Below are 17,929 nucleotides of genomic sequence, written 5' to 3'. Positions count from 1 at the left end.
AATTATTAAGTTAATAAAAACATTCTACCAGTTCAAAAGATCCAAAAAATTAGGACAGTACATGAAGATGAAGCTAAAAATTTGTACTACTTCTACCAAACATTTCTCCCTTTATTTCCAAATGTAACCAAGCGACTTCAATCTTTAGGTCAAACAAATGAACAGAAAAAAAAACCCTTTCAAACCCAAAGACATTTTTTTGTTTAAGTTGGGGGGGAACTAGATTATTTACAACTCATAAATAGTCAAAAGAGGACAAATATGAATTACAGAGTACTTACAGGAATTGCAAATGCTCCAATCAACTCTTTCCAGCAACCAGCAAATTTTTCCCCTCAAATTTCTCCAAATCAATCCACTACCCAGCAGACCATTTATTAATAACAAACACACAAGCAGCTGTGCTTAACCTTTAAAGAGAATGCATGCAAGAAGTTCAACCTGCCTCAGAAACAGAAGTAACAACCAAGCATTATTGAAAAAGAAATGGTAATTTGTTTCCAAGCTTTCAAATCAGCACTTGGGAAGATGGATTGCTTTGACTCATGTCCAGTTTTCACATTCTTAACTTCTGCATTTGAAACCACAGTGCTATTTCATATTTGCCTTGGCCTCACTTCTCCTGGAGGGGAGATGTTCTGTGACCCAACACTCAGCCATGGCACACACATATCTGGCACCAAAGGACCTGCTCAGCTGACTGGGTCAGACCTGAAAACAGGATTTACAAGGTATTCTGATGTTGACCATAACTAAAAAACACAGAATCTTCTTTCACTGTCCTCCTAATGTGTCATTAAGTGGCAACACAGCAACAAGAAGGCAGAGCAGTCTCACAGGCTGGGAAGGGATTATCTCCTAGTTATTAATGTTAGGTGTAATGATGTAAAGACCACCAAGAGTCCAGAACAGCGGGTCAGCCACGGGTGAAGCCTTTCCAAAGGCCCTCCAGGTCAGCTGTCAGAACTGAAGGGCCCCTGGAACAGGAGGTAACCCAAACTGGTCCCAGTACACCACCTCTCTCTCGGCAAACTAAGCAGGTGCTCTGCACAGATGCAATTCCTTCTTTCCTCAGAGCAGGGACAACTCTGATTCCTTTTAACTTGAAGCACCATGAGCCTTCTCCCAGCTCCTTCCCACCCTGGAAACAGTGTGCCTGTTGCTATTGGTCCTCAGCAACCCTCTGGCACTGCAGTTCACTATCCCTCTTCCCAGAACCTACAGTGGCACAATTCCACTGGGGACTTTCCCTTGGCAGCGCAGCAGAAACAGGCACAGCCAAGAGCTGAAATGCTGTACCAAGAAACAGTGGGGTTTTTCTCTCCCCACACTAACTCAGCAAGCAGGGCCGTGCTGTGTTTTAACTGCCAGGTAAGAGCTGGGCCTGGGAACAATTTGTTATCCTACTGTAAAAAAACTCCCTTGTGGTAGGGCTTTGGATTGGGCAATTTCCCACTAGTTTAGAACATTCTGAGTTGAAAAGGTCACATTTTGTATTTTAACTAATTGGAATTTTTACCTTTAATGACCATGAAGATAAACATGACTGCTGTTTGCTGCAGGAAGAGTCACCTTTATTTTCATTTATTAGTTTAGCTCAGCACTAAGTTCAGCCACACCAGAACCTTTCTTGAGAACCATTTTGATTTCAGTAAGGTAATAACTAGTAGAAGTAAATGGGGACAATCCCTCAGAATCATTTGAAACAGCACAACACTCACTTTTCATGCGTGATAATGTTGTTTATGATCTCTTTTAAATAAGAAAAAAAGGGAGAATTCAATTAGCTTTAATTAAATTCTGGATATTAGACCCTAACAGCTAATGAAAATAATACAGATTTATTTTTATAATTAATGAAGTCCCAGAAAATTAGACTTTATTTCACTTGGGGGGGGAGGGTGGTAGCTACATGTCTGTTGCCCATTATACACATGGAAAAACATTACTGCCTGTAGAAAGAACAAGGAAAATATTGCCTATAAAACAAAACTGGAAGGGAAACACTCCTTCCAGAAACAGAGAAAAAATGACATTTTGGACAATGGAAATGGAAAATGACATTCTACTTTGGAAAAGAAAAAAACCAACCAACCAACCAAAAAAACCCACAATCCCCAACCCCAAACTAAACCCCACAATGAGAATATACATACAGTATAAGGCCTGGTGTTTTCAAGACCAGTGTCTTTGAGGAAACACTTATCAGTTCCATAGCAGGAAGTTGGAAGAGTGATCTAGAAACATACAGGTTACAAAAGATACTTGCATGCAAAAAAACCCATGTTTTCTTGCAGCAGCATTCATCCATGGCAATCAATCCCTGCTATTTCTTGGTCACTGCTTCACAAAGTAAGATGTTCCAAAACCCCATGGCCAATCCTGCTTTAGAAAGAGCAAGTCCTCCCATCATGTTGGCTCCAGGAACTTCATCTGCTCTGACAGGGACTGTGACTGTGCCTACATTTCCTGGCTACCAGGGGATGCAGCAGCTTCTTCAGAATGCCATAATAACCCCCTGATTATTAAGCCACATAACAAGAACCAAAAACACCACAAAAGAAAGGAGGTCACCTGTATAACCTCCTTTACAGATGAAGAACTGAGACAGCAAAACATCTTTCTCAGAGTTGCCTTGGAAGTTTAGTAACTGGAAACAAAGATACGTGCAAGGAAACTGTGACCATAACCAAAAGATAACTTCCCTGGCCTTATTTTAGTTCCATTTAAAAGACAGCAGTAACTTTGGGATCACCCTGAAGCCCTACCTAGCTAAACAAGCCTTTGCTAATGAGCACCTCAATGAATATGGAGCTGATGGATAAAAAACCACAGCAGAACTAATGAGGAACAGAAGGCACTTCCCATTTTAGCTCAATAATTATAAACATTAGAAGGCAACACTGAAAGGAATTCACACTGAGGACTGAGAGAAGCCCACCCCACTGCCCACAGTCCAGCTGGAGATGAGCTTTCCATCCCCCTGGGGCAGCCCTGTCCTTTCTCAGAGGGCTGTGCCAATGCCAACAAGCAGTGCCAGTGGCACCACTGAACCTGGATAATCAAAACATGCTTATCCTCTGTCTACAGCATGAACTGTTTCACTTCTACTCATTTATCTTCAAAATGCTTTGCAATGAAAAAACACCTTACTGGAAACATCCCCAATATGTCAATACTCCAAGGATCACAATAAGCTGCAGAGGGGCTGTTTTCTTAGATGAAATACTCGTGTTCCAAAGAAGTGTCAGACACATTGCTGGAAACCACACCTGTGTGAAAACCAGTCAAGGTACATCAATTTTTTTTAGAGCCAGCCAGTCATGACGGTATTCATTACAAATTCCCAGTAAATCATGCAAGGGTAATTTGTAAACAGTGTTTTAATAAAGAGGAATATACAGGACTTACGAGGAGAGGTAACAAGAGATCTATCCTTCAAAGCTCTTGAGTCCTGTGAGGACAGTGTTTCATTTTCTCCTCCCTAACTCCATATTAATGGCATCAAGTAGGAGATTTGAACTCAAACTCAGCTGCCACTTCTGTTTAAAAAGGTCTCGTGCAGCAGGAGTGGCTTATTAGAATGCCTTTGAAAGAGGGCACAGTTATTGCTCAAGAACAGCCTGTCTCACCACACAGAAGTGCTGTATAAATGTCAGGATGCTTACAGAGGAATCAATTCTTCCAGCAGAGGCAGTTTATTAACCACACAGTATTTGTTTATTATGATTTAGCACAAAGTACATTTAAATTGCCAGACTACAAACTCCTTGAAACAACCTCTCTGAAGGGAGCTGCCACGAGTGCATCCGATGAGTGGGACAAGTTTTACCCTCCCTGCAGTTCTACAAAGTAATGGGCAAGGACAGCCCTTGCAAAGAGCAAAGCCATGGAGTCCTACCACAGCAGGAGCTGGCTAAGGTAATAACAGCACAATGAGTGACAGCTGTCATTCCAAGAATAACACTGATCCTACATAAAGCCCACTGAGAACACCCCAACTCTGTCCCTTCCCTTCAGAGCACAGGGCTCAGCAGGGGAATCACAGGGTGCAGCACCCCATTCCTCTTGAGCCAACACTTGCACCTGGTGGCAGACTTTAAAGATTATGGAATTAACCCCAACTAAGGTTTCATAGAGTTATCTTTATGCAGGTAATTCAGATCTTGTCCTGCTCAAGTTAAACTGATCAGGATCACTCACTGAGGTCTGAAAGACTTACTAAGCTCCTTATGACAAATCAGAGACAGCTTTCTGGCACACAAGGCCAAAACATCTAAATGCTTATCACTTCCTAGAACTCATGGGTATAACTGACACTGTAACACACTGAGTTTCCAAGTACAACCATCTTTGATCATTCCAATAGCCATTTCTTTATAAATCAGAGAATTGGGTTGGAAACTTCCCAACAAGCCCAGAAGATAAAGATCACAAAACAAGATTTCCCCCCCACCGACACAGAATGTTCTGAAGTAACTGATTTACAGAACACTTTTAAAACAACATTGTCTTTTTAAACCTCTGTTAAAAGTTAAACTAGAAGATGATGGTCCTACCTTGATGGAAGCAACGTGGAGCAAAGTCTCTCCTTTGTAATTTCTTCTGGAAATTGTGTTGCCACCAGGGGATTTCAACACAGAAGGACTGAATGGTATCGATACTTGACTGCAAGTCTTAGGAGTAGATGGAGTAGAGGGAGATTTTGAAAGTGAAGGACTACCTGTTGCTTGAAGGACTGCAGAGCTTCTTGTCTTCCTTACAGTACCAGTGAGTTTTGATGCAGAGGAAGAAATCTGAACGGGTGTCTGGTGTTCAGCTGCTGGGGAGATGGGGGAGCCCTGAGGTAACTCCTCCAAGCAATCTGCCTGCCTGCCTGCCTTCCCAGCAATGCCCCTTTCAGATCTCCTCAGTCTTTTAGGATGAGGAGTGACCTGAAGCCCGGGTTGCTCCCTCCCACGTTTTAACAGCGTGGTTTCATTTTCTGTTGACAGCGACGTCTCTGGAGCACAACTGTTTTCTTTGCTCTCTTGTGCAGGGCACACAACCTCACTGTTATCGTTCTTCTCTGGGGATTCTACCTGTGGTGGCATTTCCACATTTCCTGTATTTTTGCTGGAGTCATCTTCCTTCACAGCCTCCTGCTGAGGTCTCTCTTCAGGGCTCTCCAGTTCCGGAGTGCACAGGATCACTGGCTGACTGCAGATGGTCACACACTTTTCCTTGGGAGTCTTCTCCTCAACTCCTTTCTGCCCAGGCTTCTCTAAGCTCCACACTTTGTTAATGTCTGCCAGATGTTTCTTCTTCATCTTCTTATTCTGCCTCTGGGTTGGTTTTTTTGTCAGCTCAGGGGGCTTTTCGTGAGGAGGGGAAGGAAAGAAATCATAAACTGAAGATGTGTCTTCACCAGGGTCACTTATTTTAGTCTCAGGCTGACTCTTGTTCAGGACACATCGGATCTTCCTGCTTCTTGGGCTGAACCACATTTTTATCTGTTCCTTCTTGTTGTTTTTGCCCAAGTCTGAGTCAGGTGGTGTGGATGCATCTTCTGCTGAATCTAAGTGCATCAGGGAAGAGGAGAAATAGAGTTACAGAGCTCTACAGAACATCATAGAGCAAACAAAGGTCATAAAAACAACTGCAATAACTGCTGAAGTGTTACTAAACATCATCTAAGAGTGCCTTCATTTCTTCTAAGACGACACTGGTAATGCTTTAAAACCCCTGGCAAGGTCACCTGCTGCTCTGGAGTTCAGGGATCCTAGTGCAGCTCAAGTGATCCACTGGGCAAGTGAGCATCCTGGTAGAGAAATTCCTTCAGCACATGCACAGAGGATTTCTGATCATCTCAGAAAAGGACAGAAGTTGGTTCTCTCCCTGAGTTTTCCTTGGAAATAGGTTTAATGAAATAGCATGTGCATACACAAAAGAGCACAGAGGCAATTTTCTAAAAAGATAATACGGTTCATCTGAAGATGAAAAAGAAGAATAGCTCTAGGCAAGCAAAAATAATATCCTTAGAAAAGTGTTGAACATTCCTGAGAAACATTGACTGATTCCACAGATATAGCAGATGAATAATAGGAATACAAAGAAAATCTGTAAGTAATTGTGTCCTGTCATTTGATCCTTTACCCCTTGGTAGTAAGTAACTTCAAGGAAGCTAAACATTTTGATGACCTCAAACATTTCTCTAAAAATATGCAGTGGAGCAATTTTATAAATCACACTGTACAGCACATTACAAATCAATAACCAAGATGACAGAGGAATATCCTGTACTCCCAGCAAATAACAGTTGAGGACAAGGACTATAAATACTGTTCTCAATGGCTTAAGAATAAATTAAGGAGCACAAAGTGACCTCTAAGTTAGACACTAATTTAATTAGACAACTTTTTTTGGTGCAAAAAAACTAGAACATATTTTTTACCAATTTCTTCATGGAAACCCAAGTTATTTTAGGCTACTTGGACAAGTCTTTCAATGTAAACGCACAAGGCATTCTTCCTGTTGCCCTCAAACCTCAGGGACAACAATGCACAAAAGTTGTGGTGATTTACAGCAAATCAAACACAAAACCAACATGAACTTTGCCTAGTGAGGAAAGTTATTTCTATTTTTTTTTTAAACAGAACTAAGACCAAGATTATCGTGGGGGATTAAATGTTCTTGAAATAAACTATACAAAGCCTCAATTATTAAAAGTGACAGACACTCACTGCAACAATCTATCACTTTCACTTGGTGCATTAACTTTCAATGGGTAATTTATTTTCTCCACACCTTCTCTTATTTTTGGTGTTAGTAACTATAGCCCATTTTCCACAGTAAGCTGTGATAAACTCACAGACAGCAAACAAACTAGTCCCAATCCCTTAGCCCTGAAAATGTATGTTTGAAATTTCACTTAAAAGAGAACTGCATTGCTAGTAATTGAACACTAAAACAGGCATTTGCAGTTTTCTTTTAAAGTAATATTTCAAAGTTAAATGTTTCCTCAGCCTTGATTTCAATTACCCTACTTCTTGAATTAAAATATGTTACATATTAGATTTAGCCAGAGGAACATGTAAGCCATCAGACCAAAAGTCTTTAGGAATACAGCTTGAGGCTAGCTAATCAATCATTTAGGTATCTAAAGACAATCATCAAGTACAGAAGTGCAGCTATTTGGTTTTCTGTAGGGGTTGGAGTTGGTGCAAACAGGAAGAAAGGGACTGAAATTGAGACTGAAATCTCAGAACTAGCTGTCTCTGAGATCGTATCCAATCTTGTTCTGACAATAACATCTAAAAAAAGGAAGAGCTTGATTGCAAACAGATGCAAAATATAAAACACAAGTAACTATTTACTTGTCGTGCCTTCACTGTTTACACAACTAGCAGATTTCCTTGTAAAATATTTACCTTGCTAGAACCATCAGTCTTCCCCAAGTAAAGAGACAGAATAAAATCAGCTTGCAGAAGTAATTTGTGCAACAATTTTGTGATGGCCAGAATTCTTTCTGATGTGTATAGCACAGCGAGGCTTTAAAGTCCAAGTGACAAATTCAATCAAAGGCACTGCCCTTCAGAAATAAGACCTAAAGCAGCGTAACATGGTGAAGAATTTACTCTGGAAGCTCTGGACATACCACTTCTGGCAGCAAGAAAGCCTGGGAACAATCCACCACAAGGGTTCCCAAACCAATCTGTTCATTACCGGCTGCTCAGCAGGGCCTTATTAGTCAGGTTATTAAAAACCTGCTGAAAATATAACAATACACCAGATAGTTTCCCAGAATTACTTTTCCTCACATGCAACTACTTCAGGTGCAAAAGAGCACACTGCATGTTTTAGAACAGGGGGGCACCTGAGAACACCTGCTGTCAGAGAGATCCATCCCAGCACACCCAGGGCACCTCCACAGCCTGCTGGGGGAGAAGCTGCCCTTCTGCCAGGCTGTGTGGCATCTCCCAGCCACTCTTCCATCCTCTGGAATACTCTGTAGCTAACATCAACTTTACCTGAACAGTAGCATCTGCAAAAAATGGTAATTCTTAGACTCTGCTACCCTTTCCTCCGTTTCCAAAGAGGACAACAGAGGGAGCAGAAGTAATTTGGTCAAATGACCAATCTATCCTCCCCGAAAATTGAATCTTTTGATGGACCCAGAGCTGTGAGAGGGAGACAGAGAGAAGAGGTGCAGTGCTAAGATGATGAAAGGAAGTTCTTATGGTTTAATATGTAAATGTTAATTTATATTAAGAGGGCATTATCTAGCAAGCTAAGTGCATTCAGTTAAACTACCTTCAGAGAAAATTGCTCACAGAAAAATCGATCCCAATGAATTCTTTGCTGTCTCCAAGCTGGAAGCCAGAGCTTGCATCTCAACAGGAATGAAAAAAAATTACTATATATGATTTAGACTTAATTATCTTTTTAATACATAAGTGTCCTCCCAACATTTTTTAGAGATGCATTGAGACAAGGTAAATCAGTAGAGCATGCCTTACTAATCCCAGATTTTAAGCATCTGCAATACTGTAAAGAGCATGCACAATAACAGTATTAGAATCAGCCTTTAATAAATGCAGTAAATTTACTCTCCATTACCTATTAAACGTAACATTCATACACACAATACATTAACTGAATTCTTTCTAAATTAGACTTATTTGCACATAATGTGCACACGTTTCTTAATGCTGACATTTAATAGAGTCGAATTCCTTGAATGTTAAAAGAGTTGAGAGTAGAAAAAAATATGAGGAGATAGGCAGTGCCTTGCAACTAGAGCTCCATCTCCAAGTTCTGCTGCACTGCAATAACAGGCTAGAGCAGGGGAGAAAAAAGGAGCAATTAGAAAATGTGGTTTAGCTATCATTAATCTGCATCAAAGGAATATAATGATGCACATTGTGTGCCTTTCAAATTATTCTCTATTACGGGTTTCAGAACAGAAGTTGAGAAATCTCTTTGACAAACTAGTCCCTTATTAAAAATCAAAGGGAAGAGCTTTGGTACCATCTGTGCAACATTAGTGCCTTCACTGAAGAATGATTATTTTGCAAGCTAAGTATTCAACACAGGGTGGGGAAAGGGAGAAATTCCAACTATTCAAAACCTCATCTTTAGCTATTATGAAAAATGTCACAGCACATATGAAATGCAATGTAATCTGTTACAACAGAAGTTCAACATCTTTCCCTCCACATCAGCAAATGCAAAACTAAGTCATGATACTATAAAGGCTGATAAAAAGTTGATCTCTCCCACTGTCCACCATCATCAGCATGAGCTTAGGAAGCTTTGACCAGCACCTGCAAGGTCCAGCTCTGTCTGAGAAGAGGGGAGGAAGGCTTAGTTTGACTGTATTAGAGTGAAGCACATTATGTTACACAGAATAAGGTAAAATCATCTATAAAGAATTATTCTGAAAATCAACAACAATCTCTTCATTTTATAGAGCATCACACAAAAAAAATCTGCTGAAGTATTTAGGAATTCACTTTCAAAACCATCACTGTAAATCAGCTTCCTTCCTCTCTAGTGTATCATATACACTATGCCCATGATTCAACAAGTTCCTGTTAATTCCCCCCCACGAAGCCCATCATCCCCCAGAGCCAGTTCTCACAATACCCTGGGTGCTGCAGGATCAGAGCCAAAGAGTCTGAGGTGCAGACACCCACCTGTGAATCCTGCCAGCCCCCCAGCTCCCCACTGCCCTTGTAAAGGTACAACACAGGGCAGTGAGAAGGTCACACAGCTCTCCTCACCTCGCCATAGACTAAGAATATAACATCTCTAACAAGTGAATTAATTTTGAGACCAGCATTTGCTACCTATAGTTTGAGAATTTTCTACCCCTAATTTGCATTTTCTATCCAGTTTCAGCTTTGTCATTTGTCAATCTTCCTTCAGTTGTCCCAGCAGTGTCATTTGTTGTGTTTCCCTTTAATTTAGAAGGGAAATATTAGCTGTTTTGTGCAGCCTTTCCTGAATTACTTGCTGCTGCTTCTTACAATGCACATGCTGCTTGGCAAAAGCTATTCTTATCCCAACGGAATACAAAGTGAGATCCCTCTCATATCTACTGTGGAACCTCAGGGTACAGGGATTTTTGTACTTGAAACATTCAATATGTGAGCTTAACCCTATCCTTTTCAGTCACAGCAGTTCTGGGGCTTTTTAAATAAAAACACACAACTTGCTGCACTCACTAGCTCTGTCACAGACTAAAAAAAGGGTAGCAGGATGCACTTGCATTAGAAATTTCAGTGTCAACAAGGTTCTCAAAGAGAAGCCTTGATACGAGCCACAACAACAAAACAAGGCATATAAAGCAAATACACAAAAGAGACATAAATATATGGAAATATTCTTTGTTTCAACTGCTTCTCTTCCTTTCCTCCACTGAAAGATTGATTTTTCGGTCTATTTCCTTTACTGGAACATAAAAGTACAATTTCTGACCTTCTAAGAAAAAAGAAAAAAAAAAGAGAAGAAAATATTGTTGACAGAAGTACAGTGCTGTAAGAGCATGAAAGCAAGTCCCCAACAGGAGAGGCCCTGATTCTCCAAACTCAAACATATTTCACTTTGGATACATTAAGTTCAAGGCATATATCTATGGGAGGTGATGGATTTGCCCAAGATGAGGGACAACACATCCCAAAGGATTTGCTCTCAAAATCTCTGAAGCTACAACATCCTGTGATTTCCAACAATATGGGGTTTTTTTACAGCACAGAATTGGTTGTTCTCAGAGGTGTGCTCATTTACTGATGCATCCAAGCCATTCCTGACAGTGAACTATCACCAGCTCAGGAGGTTTTTCTCTTAACCTTGGTATGAAACATCCAAAGGGCCACTGTACTAATCCTTAGCACACTGCAAAGATTACAAGTGGTAGAAAGTCCTCTCCCACACCAGTTCCTCACTTTAGCTCCAAATATAACGCTCTTGTAAACTTCAATTTCATGTCTGAAGTCAGAACAAGGGATGATAAAAAGAACCTCATTTTGTTCTGCTGTTTAGCCACACCATGCAGACTTTATTTTTTAAGAACTATGGGACTAAATGTATTGCTCAATTCCTAGTACAGTTAAACATCATACCACTTCTAAGAGTTAATCCATCTGTAAGAGTCCTCCAAAGCATCTGAACAGTATCAATACTACCAATAATACCATGTTGTATTTTAAATGCTTTATTTACAGCATCACAAACAGCTCCTCCCAGAGATTCTCTTCCAAGTGTGTTTTTCAAAGCCTTCATCACTTAAAATATTTCCCTGAAATCCTGTTTAAGCCATCATCTATGTTTTCTATGCTCCAGAATATTTAATCACCATAGGATTTTATATTTATACAAAATGTATTCCTTTATAGTTGGACACAGGCTTCCAGCCTCCTCACTTAAATGCATTCTGATGTCAATAAAGAGCTACTCCATAAATGAATGAAGGTGCTGATGGGATTAGACATAAAAAAAGAATCGTTAATTTAGACAAACATATTAGGAAGCAACAATGAAGGAAGAAGTACCTTTTCTATATCTGACAGCTAAATAAATGTTTTCTAAAACTCGATATTACATAAATGCTCCTTCTGAGCTTGCAAAAGAGACATACATTCACCTACACTTATTTCACTTCATTTTTAACTCCTTTCACAAACAGTCCAAAATTTGATAAAGATGAATTCCCAGAGTACATTCTCTGCAATCTTCCAGCACAGTCAGCAGTGACAAAACTCCACTGCAGCAGATTGTTAGGGACCAGAAAATAAATGAGTTAAGACTTGCTTCCTTCCCCTTTTAGGCAAGGAACGTGCATAATTTTTGCCATGTGCAAAAACCCTAAACTGAAAATTACCGGGGCAGCACACACGCCTCAGTGCACAGGAACACGAGGGGCGAGAGAATACATGCATCGATCCTTTAACAGGGGCCCCTCATACAGTGCAGAACATCACACACTGGGGCTCACCTAAGAGCCCAGGATATGACAACTGGGGCCCCTGGTTTGTGCCACGTGACTTGGCAGTCTCTCCCACTTTCATCTGATTTTGGAAGACAGGTTCTAATGAATTATGGACCAACCCGCTCATGCGGATTTCTTCGTAAAACAGATTCAAGGAACGAGCAATCCATACAGACAGTTCTCTTCAAATCAAATTTTCCAAACATGATTTGGAAGAGCCCTTCGGAATGTTAAGCAGGGCTGCACTGCCCGTTCCCCACACAGCCTGGGAGATGAGAGGGAGCAGTCAGGACCCTGCGGCCGTGCCGGGTGACCCTTACCGGGGGTGTCCGTGCCCAGCAGCTCCCGCAGTTTGCTGCACAGCTGGATCACGGAGTCCAGCTGCCGGTTGATCTGGGCATCCTGCAGCCAGGCTGGCACGTGGCACACGGGGCACTCCGTGCCAACACAGTCGCCCACGCAGGATCTGAAAGGCAAATGAAAAGTCCATTTTCCAGCACAAGTTAAGAACTGTGCTCGCTATCAACCGCCCCACAGGCAAGCACTCAGCGAGAAGCTCTTATTTTAGCCCTGACAGACCACTGTTGTAAACCCCACCAGGGAGTCACAAATGCAGGACAGCACATATTTATCTTGGCAAGTGACAAGCTGAACATAATTAAGCAAGCCAAGTCCAGAGCCTTGTCAGGACACTGTCATGAAAAATGTGGTGTCTTGTGACTTCCCCATTTAGAAGCTGACCCAAATTTTCAAGAAATGCTAAATCTCCACTGCTGTCTGCCTCCAGGTAACAATTAGGCTTGAACAGTTAAAACCACACGTCCTTTCACACCTGCTATTCTGCAGTCTTCCATTTTTAAACAAGTGCCAGAAAGCCAACCCACAGTAAACTATCATTTCTGCTTTTTCCCCACTTAAAATTTTCTTGATATTGTGAAGATTCACCTGTCTGAACACTTTTCTGTATGAAGTCCCATGAGGATCTGCAGGTGTTCAGAGTATTCTATCACTCTCTCTTTCAGAGTTCTTATGTCAGATGATCAAGGTGGGGTGGGTGGGGAAACATTTACTTGGTAGTGGTCATTTAACACCTGTACCTCCTCAGCAGTACTACTCTCCCCATATCAGCCTAAAATCTTATCTTCTTTTGATTAGGCCAGTGAGAAGCCCTTATGCTTTCCCTTCTGAACTGCAACATTCAAGGGCCATTGTTACTTCTCATCTACAATCTATCCTATTAAATACAGCTCATGGTTTCAAATACCCAAGACTGAATTGATTTTCAAAGTCTCCCTTACTCACCCCTACGTAGCACACACAATTCTAGCCAAAGGCATACAAGTAAATGTGAGCAGATCATGTTAAACACTCAGAGGAACAGACAGCAAGCAATATCAAGGCAGTAATATCAAGAAAAAGAAGATCAGAACCTATACATCTTGACTCTAAACATTCATACACCCCAAAGCTAGTAGCATATCAGTTAAACAAAACATACCAAAATTAAAGCTACTGCCACTTCCTTTAAGGAGAAAGGTATTTTCAGATCTGTTCTCTGCACCAGCATCTCTCCCTCAAACACCACACATGAATCATGCGTTCAGCTAATCCCAAGGGAGGAAATTTGGTATGCAAAAATTGCTGCCAGGTGTGTTTTGTGCTCTGAGTAGGAAAAGGACCTCGTGGCTGAGACACTGCTGTGATTGGGAGACTGAAATACAGTTCCTGGCTCTGACATATTCCAGATGACACTGACAAACCACTTGGAGCAAAGGGAAGGACCAACCAGGTCTCATTCTCTGGGGAAGTCGGCCTCAGGTTTCCCATGCCTGTAAAAGGCACAGCAAAGGAAATGCAGAATGACTTTTATACTACAACATTGCTTAAGTAATTCTAGCTGTTGGGGCTTTATAGTTAGTGGATAATGACTGAGGCTAACCTGGTAGAGCTACGCAGACAAAACTGCAGAAACCGATCTTAATAAATATCCCCGTCCATAATAAAACCCTGCTGAGGGAGAACCAGTTCTATTATGTGTGACCTGATTACTGCAGTTCATTAGTTTCACATATTTCACCTCATCTATCAGCAGCCAGCTCTGGCCATCCACCCCACTCCTTCCCAGGTGTATTAATAAATGTTTGTCTTCGGCAGTGGATCAGAATCACCTCATGTCAAAATACTGCAGAGTGGACCCGTGCCCTACATAATCTGCTTCTAAACAAATTAATCTAAATTTCCTTAGGTTTATTTAAAAAAATAGCAGCTATCCAAGACTCGGTCATCAAAGGACACATCAAATTGCTGCTAAAAGGTCAGGTATACAAAAGAGAAAAGACTAGGTATAACAATAACTCAGATAACAGCAAATGGACTCCTTCATCTGGAGCAAGAAATAGCTGCTAACGAGTGCTTAAGACTCCTCTTAGCTATTCTTTCCAGCCTCACCAATACAAACTGCATTGTCTTCTGATCTTCCAAAATGAAACCACAAGGCCTTAGACAACCAACAACTAAACAATTACATTTATTAAGCCACACAATCATGTTTATAAGTAACCTGTACAAGCTACTTGGTAAAATAACCCCCAGAAATCTGTAGGCAGGTCATATAAAGGAAACAAATAAGAAAAAAATTCCTCCAGACAGCAGGATCACAGAATGGCTTGGGTTGGAAGGGACCTTAAAGACCAGCTGGTTCCACACCCTTGCCATGGCCTTGAACACTTCCAGGGGTGGGGCAGCCACAGGTCCTCTGGGCAACCTGTGTCTGGATCTCACCACCATCACAGGGAAGAATTTCTTCCTAATATCTACTTTCTGCCAATTTGAAGACATTGCCCCTTCTCCTGTCACTACACACCCTTGTAAAAAGTCCCTCTTCAAGAATCTTCTACAACAATTAATGGCCACAGCTGGGAAAGAGCACACATGTCTGGAGAGAAATAAATCATTGTGCATCTTTTAATACATCCATACTGGGGGAGGAGACACTGAGGGCATCTGTCCTATAATCAGTTATTCCTTAAAAAGCAAGAAAATATTTTACTTGCACTTCACCCTTCAGGCCTTCAGCACTGTAAGCTCCAATGAGAAGGGTGCAGCTGAATACAGGGAGTGGATACACATCCATCAGGGAGGAAGGGCTTTCCTCTGCTTTTACTGACATAGCGATTACAGTGTCAAGAGGCAAAGCTGAATATCTAGACTGGCTTACAAGCAGAGGTTAGAAGGTATTTATCCTCTCCACTGTAACAAACATATTTTATCAGGCTTCTCACACCTCTGCTGTGCAGAGAAACTGTTCAAGATATACCACTGACCTTTTAACTCCCCGTGTCTGCATTTGCATGCTGTGAAGAGCAGTGACATACAGGGCAGCCAAAAGGTTCCACCACCAAATGAGATTCTGGGGCACAAACATTTCAGACTCTGCCTGTACTGACGATGCAGTGAGTTGTCCTAAAACAGGCCAAGTGACCACCACCTCCTCAGAAGTGCTTTGTACCAGAATGTTTCCAACATAACTCCGTTTTTTTTTTTAAAGCACTCGGATTATTTAACAAACTGTAAGCAGAGGTAATCCTGCTATCCTAACGTGTTTGGACGGGCAGGAATACAGGAGGAGCTGCAGCGGAGATCTGAAGGGGCGATGCCACAGCAGAGCAGGAGGCCAGGGCAAGGACAAGCAGCACTCACTCCCCCCCCGGCAGAGCAAAATCCCCTTGGAAACAGGGAGCATCTTCCCAGGCTGCTCCTTTTTTTGTTTGTTATGAGGAGAGGAAGAGGAAGAAGTTAAGAGATTATGAGAACTGGAAGTTGTTTTGCAGTTCTAATCCCGCTACAGGTGGACAACCCCCTCCATCAGACTGAGGGCTCCCTTCACACCAGGCCAGCATCCTGAAGCCTAAACCAACCCTCTGGCAGGGGACCCACAGGGGGACGGCAGCTCCCGCCTTCCTCTCCCCCTCAGCCCCCCGAAAGAGCCAGGAAGCCCCGCCGGTGCCACCTCCCCACCCCGTGCCCACAGCACGGCGGGGCGGGCCCGGTACTTACAGGCAGAAGACGTGCTCGCACTGCCCCAGGCACACGGGCTGCCGCAGGACGCCGGCGCTGTGGGCACAGGAGGGAGAAACACGGCACTTTTAACACGCGCGCCCTCACGGCAAGAACCGCGGGGGAAGGAGGAGAAGGGAAAGGGGGTCGCCCATTACCAGCGGGAGCAGCTCAGCGCCCTCTCCAGCCGCCCCAGCGCGGCGCGGGTGCGGGACCAGGGCTGCCCGGGGGACGCCATGGGGGGGTCGACAGTGCGGAGGTGGCCGTCCGGGGCCGGCTGGTTGCCCGAGCGGCCGCGCAGCGCCTCCCTCATCGCTCTCCTGCCCTCAGCCCTTCCCTTCCCCGCGCGCTTCCCGCCGCCGCTCTAAATTCCCCGCCCGCCGCCACCGCGCAGGCGCGCGAGCCACGCACGCGCTCACCGCCCCCGGCGCTTCCCGCGCTCCGCGAGCGGGGCGGGGCCGCCCTGAGGGGAGGGAAAGGGCGGGGCGGGGGAAAGCCGGGATCCGGTCACGGAGTGACGGTCAGTTAGCTTGGAAAAGACCTCTGAGATCATATGAGTCCAGCCTGTGACCCGACACCACCATGGCAACTAGACCGTGGCACTGAGTGCCACATCCGGCATTTCCTTAAATACCTCCAGGGATGGTGAATCCACCACTTGCCTGGGCAGCCCATTCCAATGTCTAATCTCCTTTTCTGTGAAGAAATGCTTCCTGATGTCCAGGCTGAACCTCCGCGACCTGAACAGCTCCAGTCCATTTCCCCTTGTTCTGTCCCTTGTTCCCTGGGAGCAGAGCCCGAACTGCCCCCGGCTCCCCCCTCCTGTCAGGGAGTTGCAGAGAGCGAGAAGGTCCCCCCTGAGCCTCCTTTTCTCCAGGCTGAGCCCCCCCAGCTCCCTCAGCTGCTCTTCACAGGACATGTGCTCCAGACCCTTCCCCAGCTCCACTGCCTTTCTCTGGACACGCTCCAGCCCCTCTATGTCCTTCCTGAACGGAGGGGCTCAGAACTGAACACAGCACTCGAGGTGTGGCCTCGGCAGTGCCCAGCACAGGGCGACAGTCACTGCCCTGGTCCTGCTGGCCACGCTACAGGCCAGATGCCATTGGCTTTCTTGACCACCTGGGCATACAATGGCTTATATTTGGCTGCTGTTGACCAGCACCCCCAGATCCTTTGCCTTTGGGCTGCTTTCCAGCCCCCCTTCCCCCAGCCTGTAGCACTGCAGGGGGTTGTTGTGGCCAAACTATTGGACCTGGCATTGAATCCTGTTGAACCTCATGCCGTTGGTCTTGGCCCATCTAGATACCACAATAGCACCCAAATCAATCAAATACCCTATGTCTTTCCAGTGTTTGTGCATCTATAACACATCTAACACACTATAAATATCCCCTACCCAAAGGAGGCCTTAGACAGGTGGGTGGACACAGCATGCTGGGGCTGAGGGCATCCACCCCTCATGCCTGGCACCCAGACCAGGCAGGGCGCCTTCCCCTGTGCCGACACATTTCCGCCTTGAATTTAAAAAATTCATTTTCTTCCCTCTCTTCTGCCCATTCCCCTGCTTCAGTCTAACAGAAATAACTCACCAGTCACTGTTGTTTCAGGTTGCCAGAGTGGTTTTTCCCTCAGCCTGTGTTTCCTGCAGCACCTCAGGGTTCAGCCCAATCTCCCACTTTTTACAGGTTTCTGTTTTTTAGGCGGTACCTCCACACACGCAGCCCCTGCCATCCCTCTACAGCATAATTACTGGAGCACATAAAGCAGTTATAGCAGGAATTTATCACTTTCAGGTAGGAATACTCCTGGCCAAGTAAAAGATAGAGCAGGAATGCCAGGAGCGATTTATAACGGGCTTACTGACATTTCACGTGGAGAAGCTCCGTCAGTGAATAAGCATCA

The 17,929-nt window shown here is 43.7% G+C and overlaps 1 protein-coding gene across 2 annotated transcripts in view; it reads right to left on the bottom strand.

Moving 5' to 3' along the window:
* BARD1 (BRCA1 associated RING domain 1) overlaps window positions 1-16,377 on the bottom strand; it is a 41,862-nt gene extending 25,485 nt beyond the window's left edge. For both annotated transcript variants that reach the window (XM_051786769.1, XM_051786770.1), the window contains exons 1-4: window positions 16,186-16,377; window positions 16,028-16,084; window positions 12,292-12,437; window positions 4,560-5,557 (exon numbers count right to left, since the gene is read on the bottom strand). In XM_051786769.1, the coding sequence (XP_051642729.1) occupies window positions 4,560-5,557; window positions 12,292-12,437; window positions 16,028-16,084; window positions 16,186-16,340 (1,356 nt within the window). In that variant the 5' untranslated portion in view covers window positions 16,341-16,377. The remainder of the gene's footprint in view (window positions 1-4,559; window positions 5,558-12,291; window positions 12,438-16,027; window positions 16,085-16,185) is intronic.
* Window positions 16,378-17,929: the final 1,552 nt, after the last annotated feature.

This window comes from Manacus candei, unplaced genomic scaffold, assembly GCF_025592945.1.
Source record: "Manacus candei isolate 608988 ecotype Guabito, Panama unplaced genomic scaffold, ASM2559294v1 h1tg000023l, whole genome shotgun sequence".
NCBI classification, from domain to species: domain Eukaryota; kingdom Metazoa; phylum Chordata; class Aves; order Passeriformes; family Pipridae; genus Manacus; species Manacus candei.
This window is presented reverse-complemented; position numbering and strand designations above follow the sequence as displayed.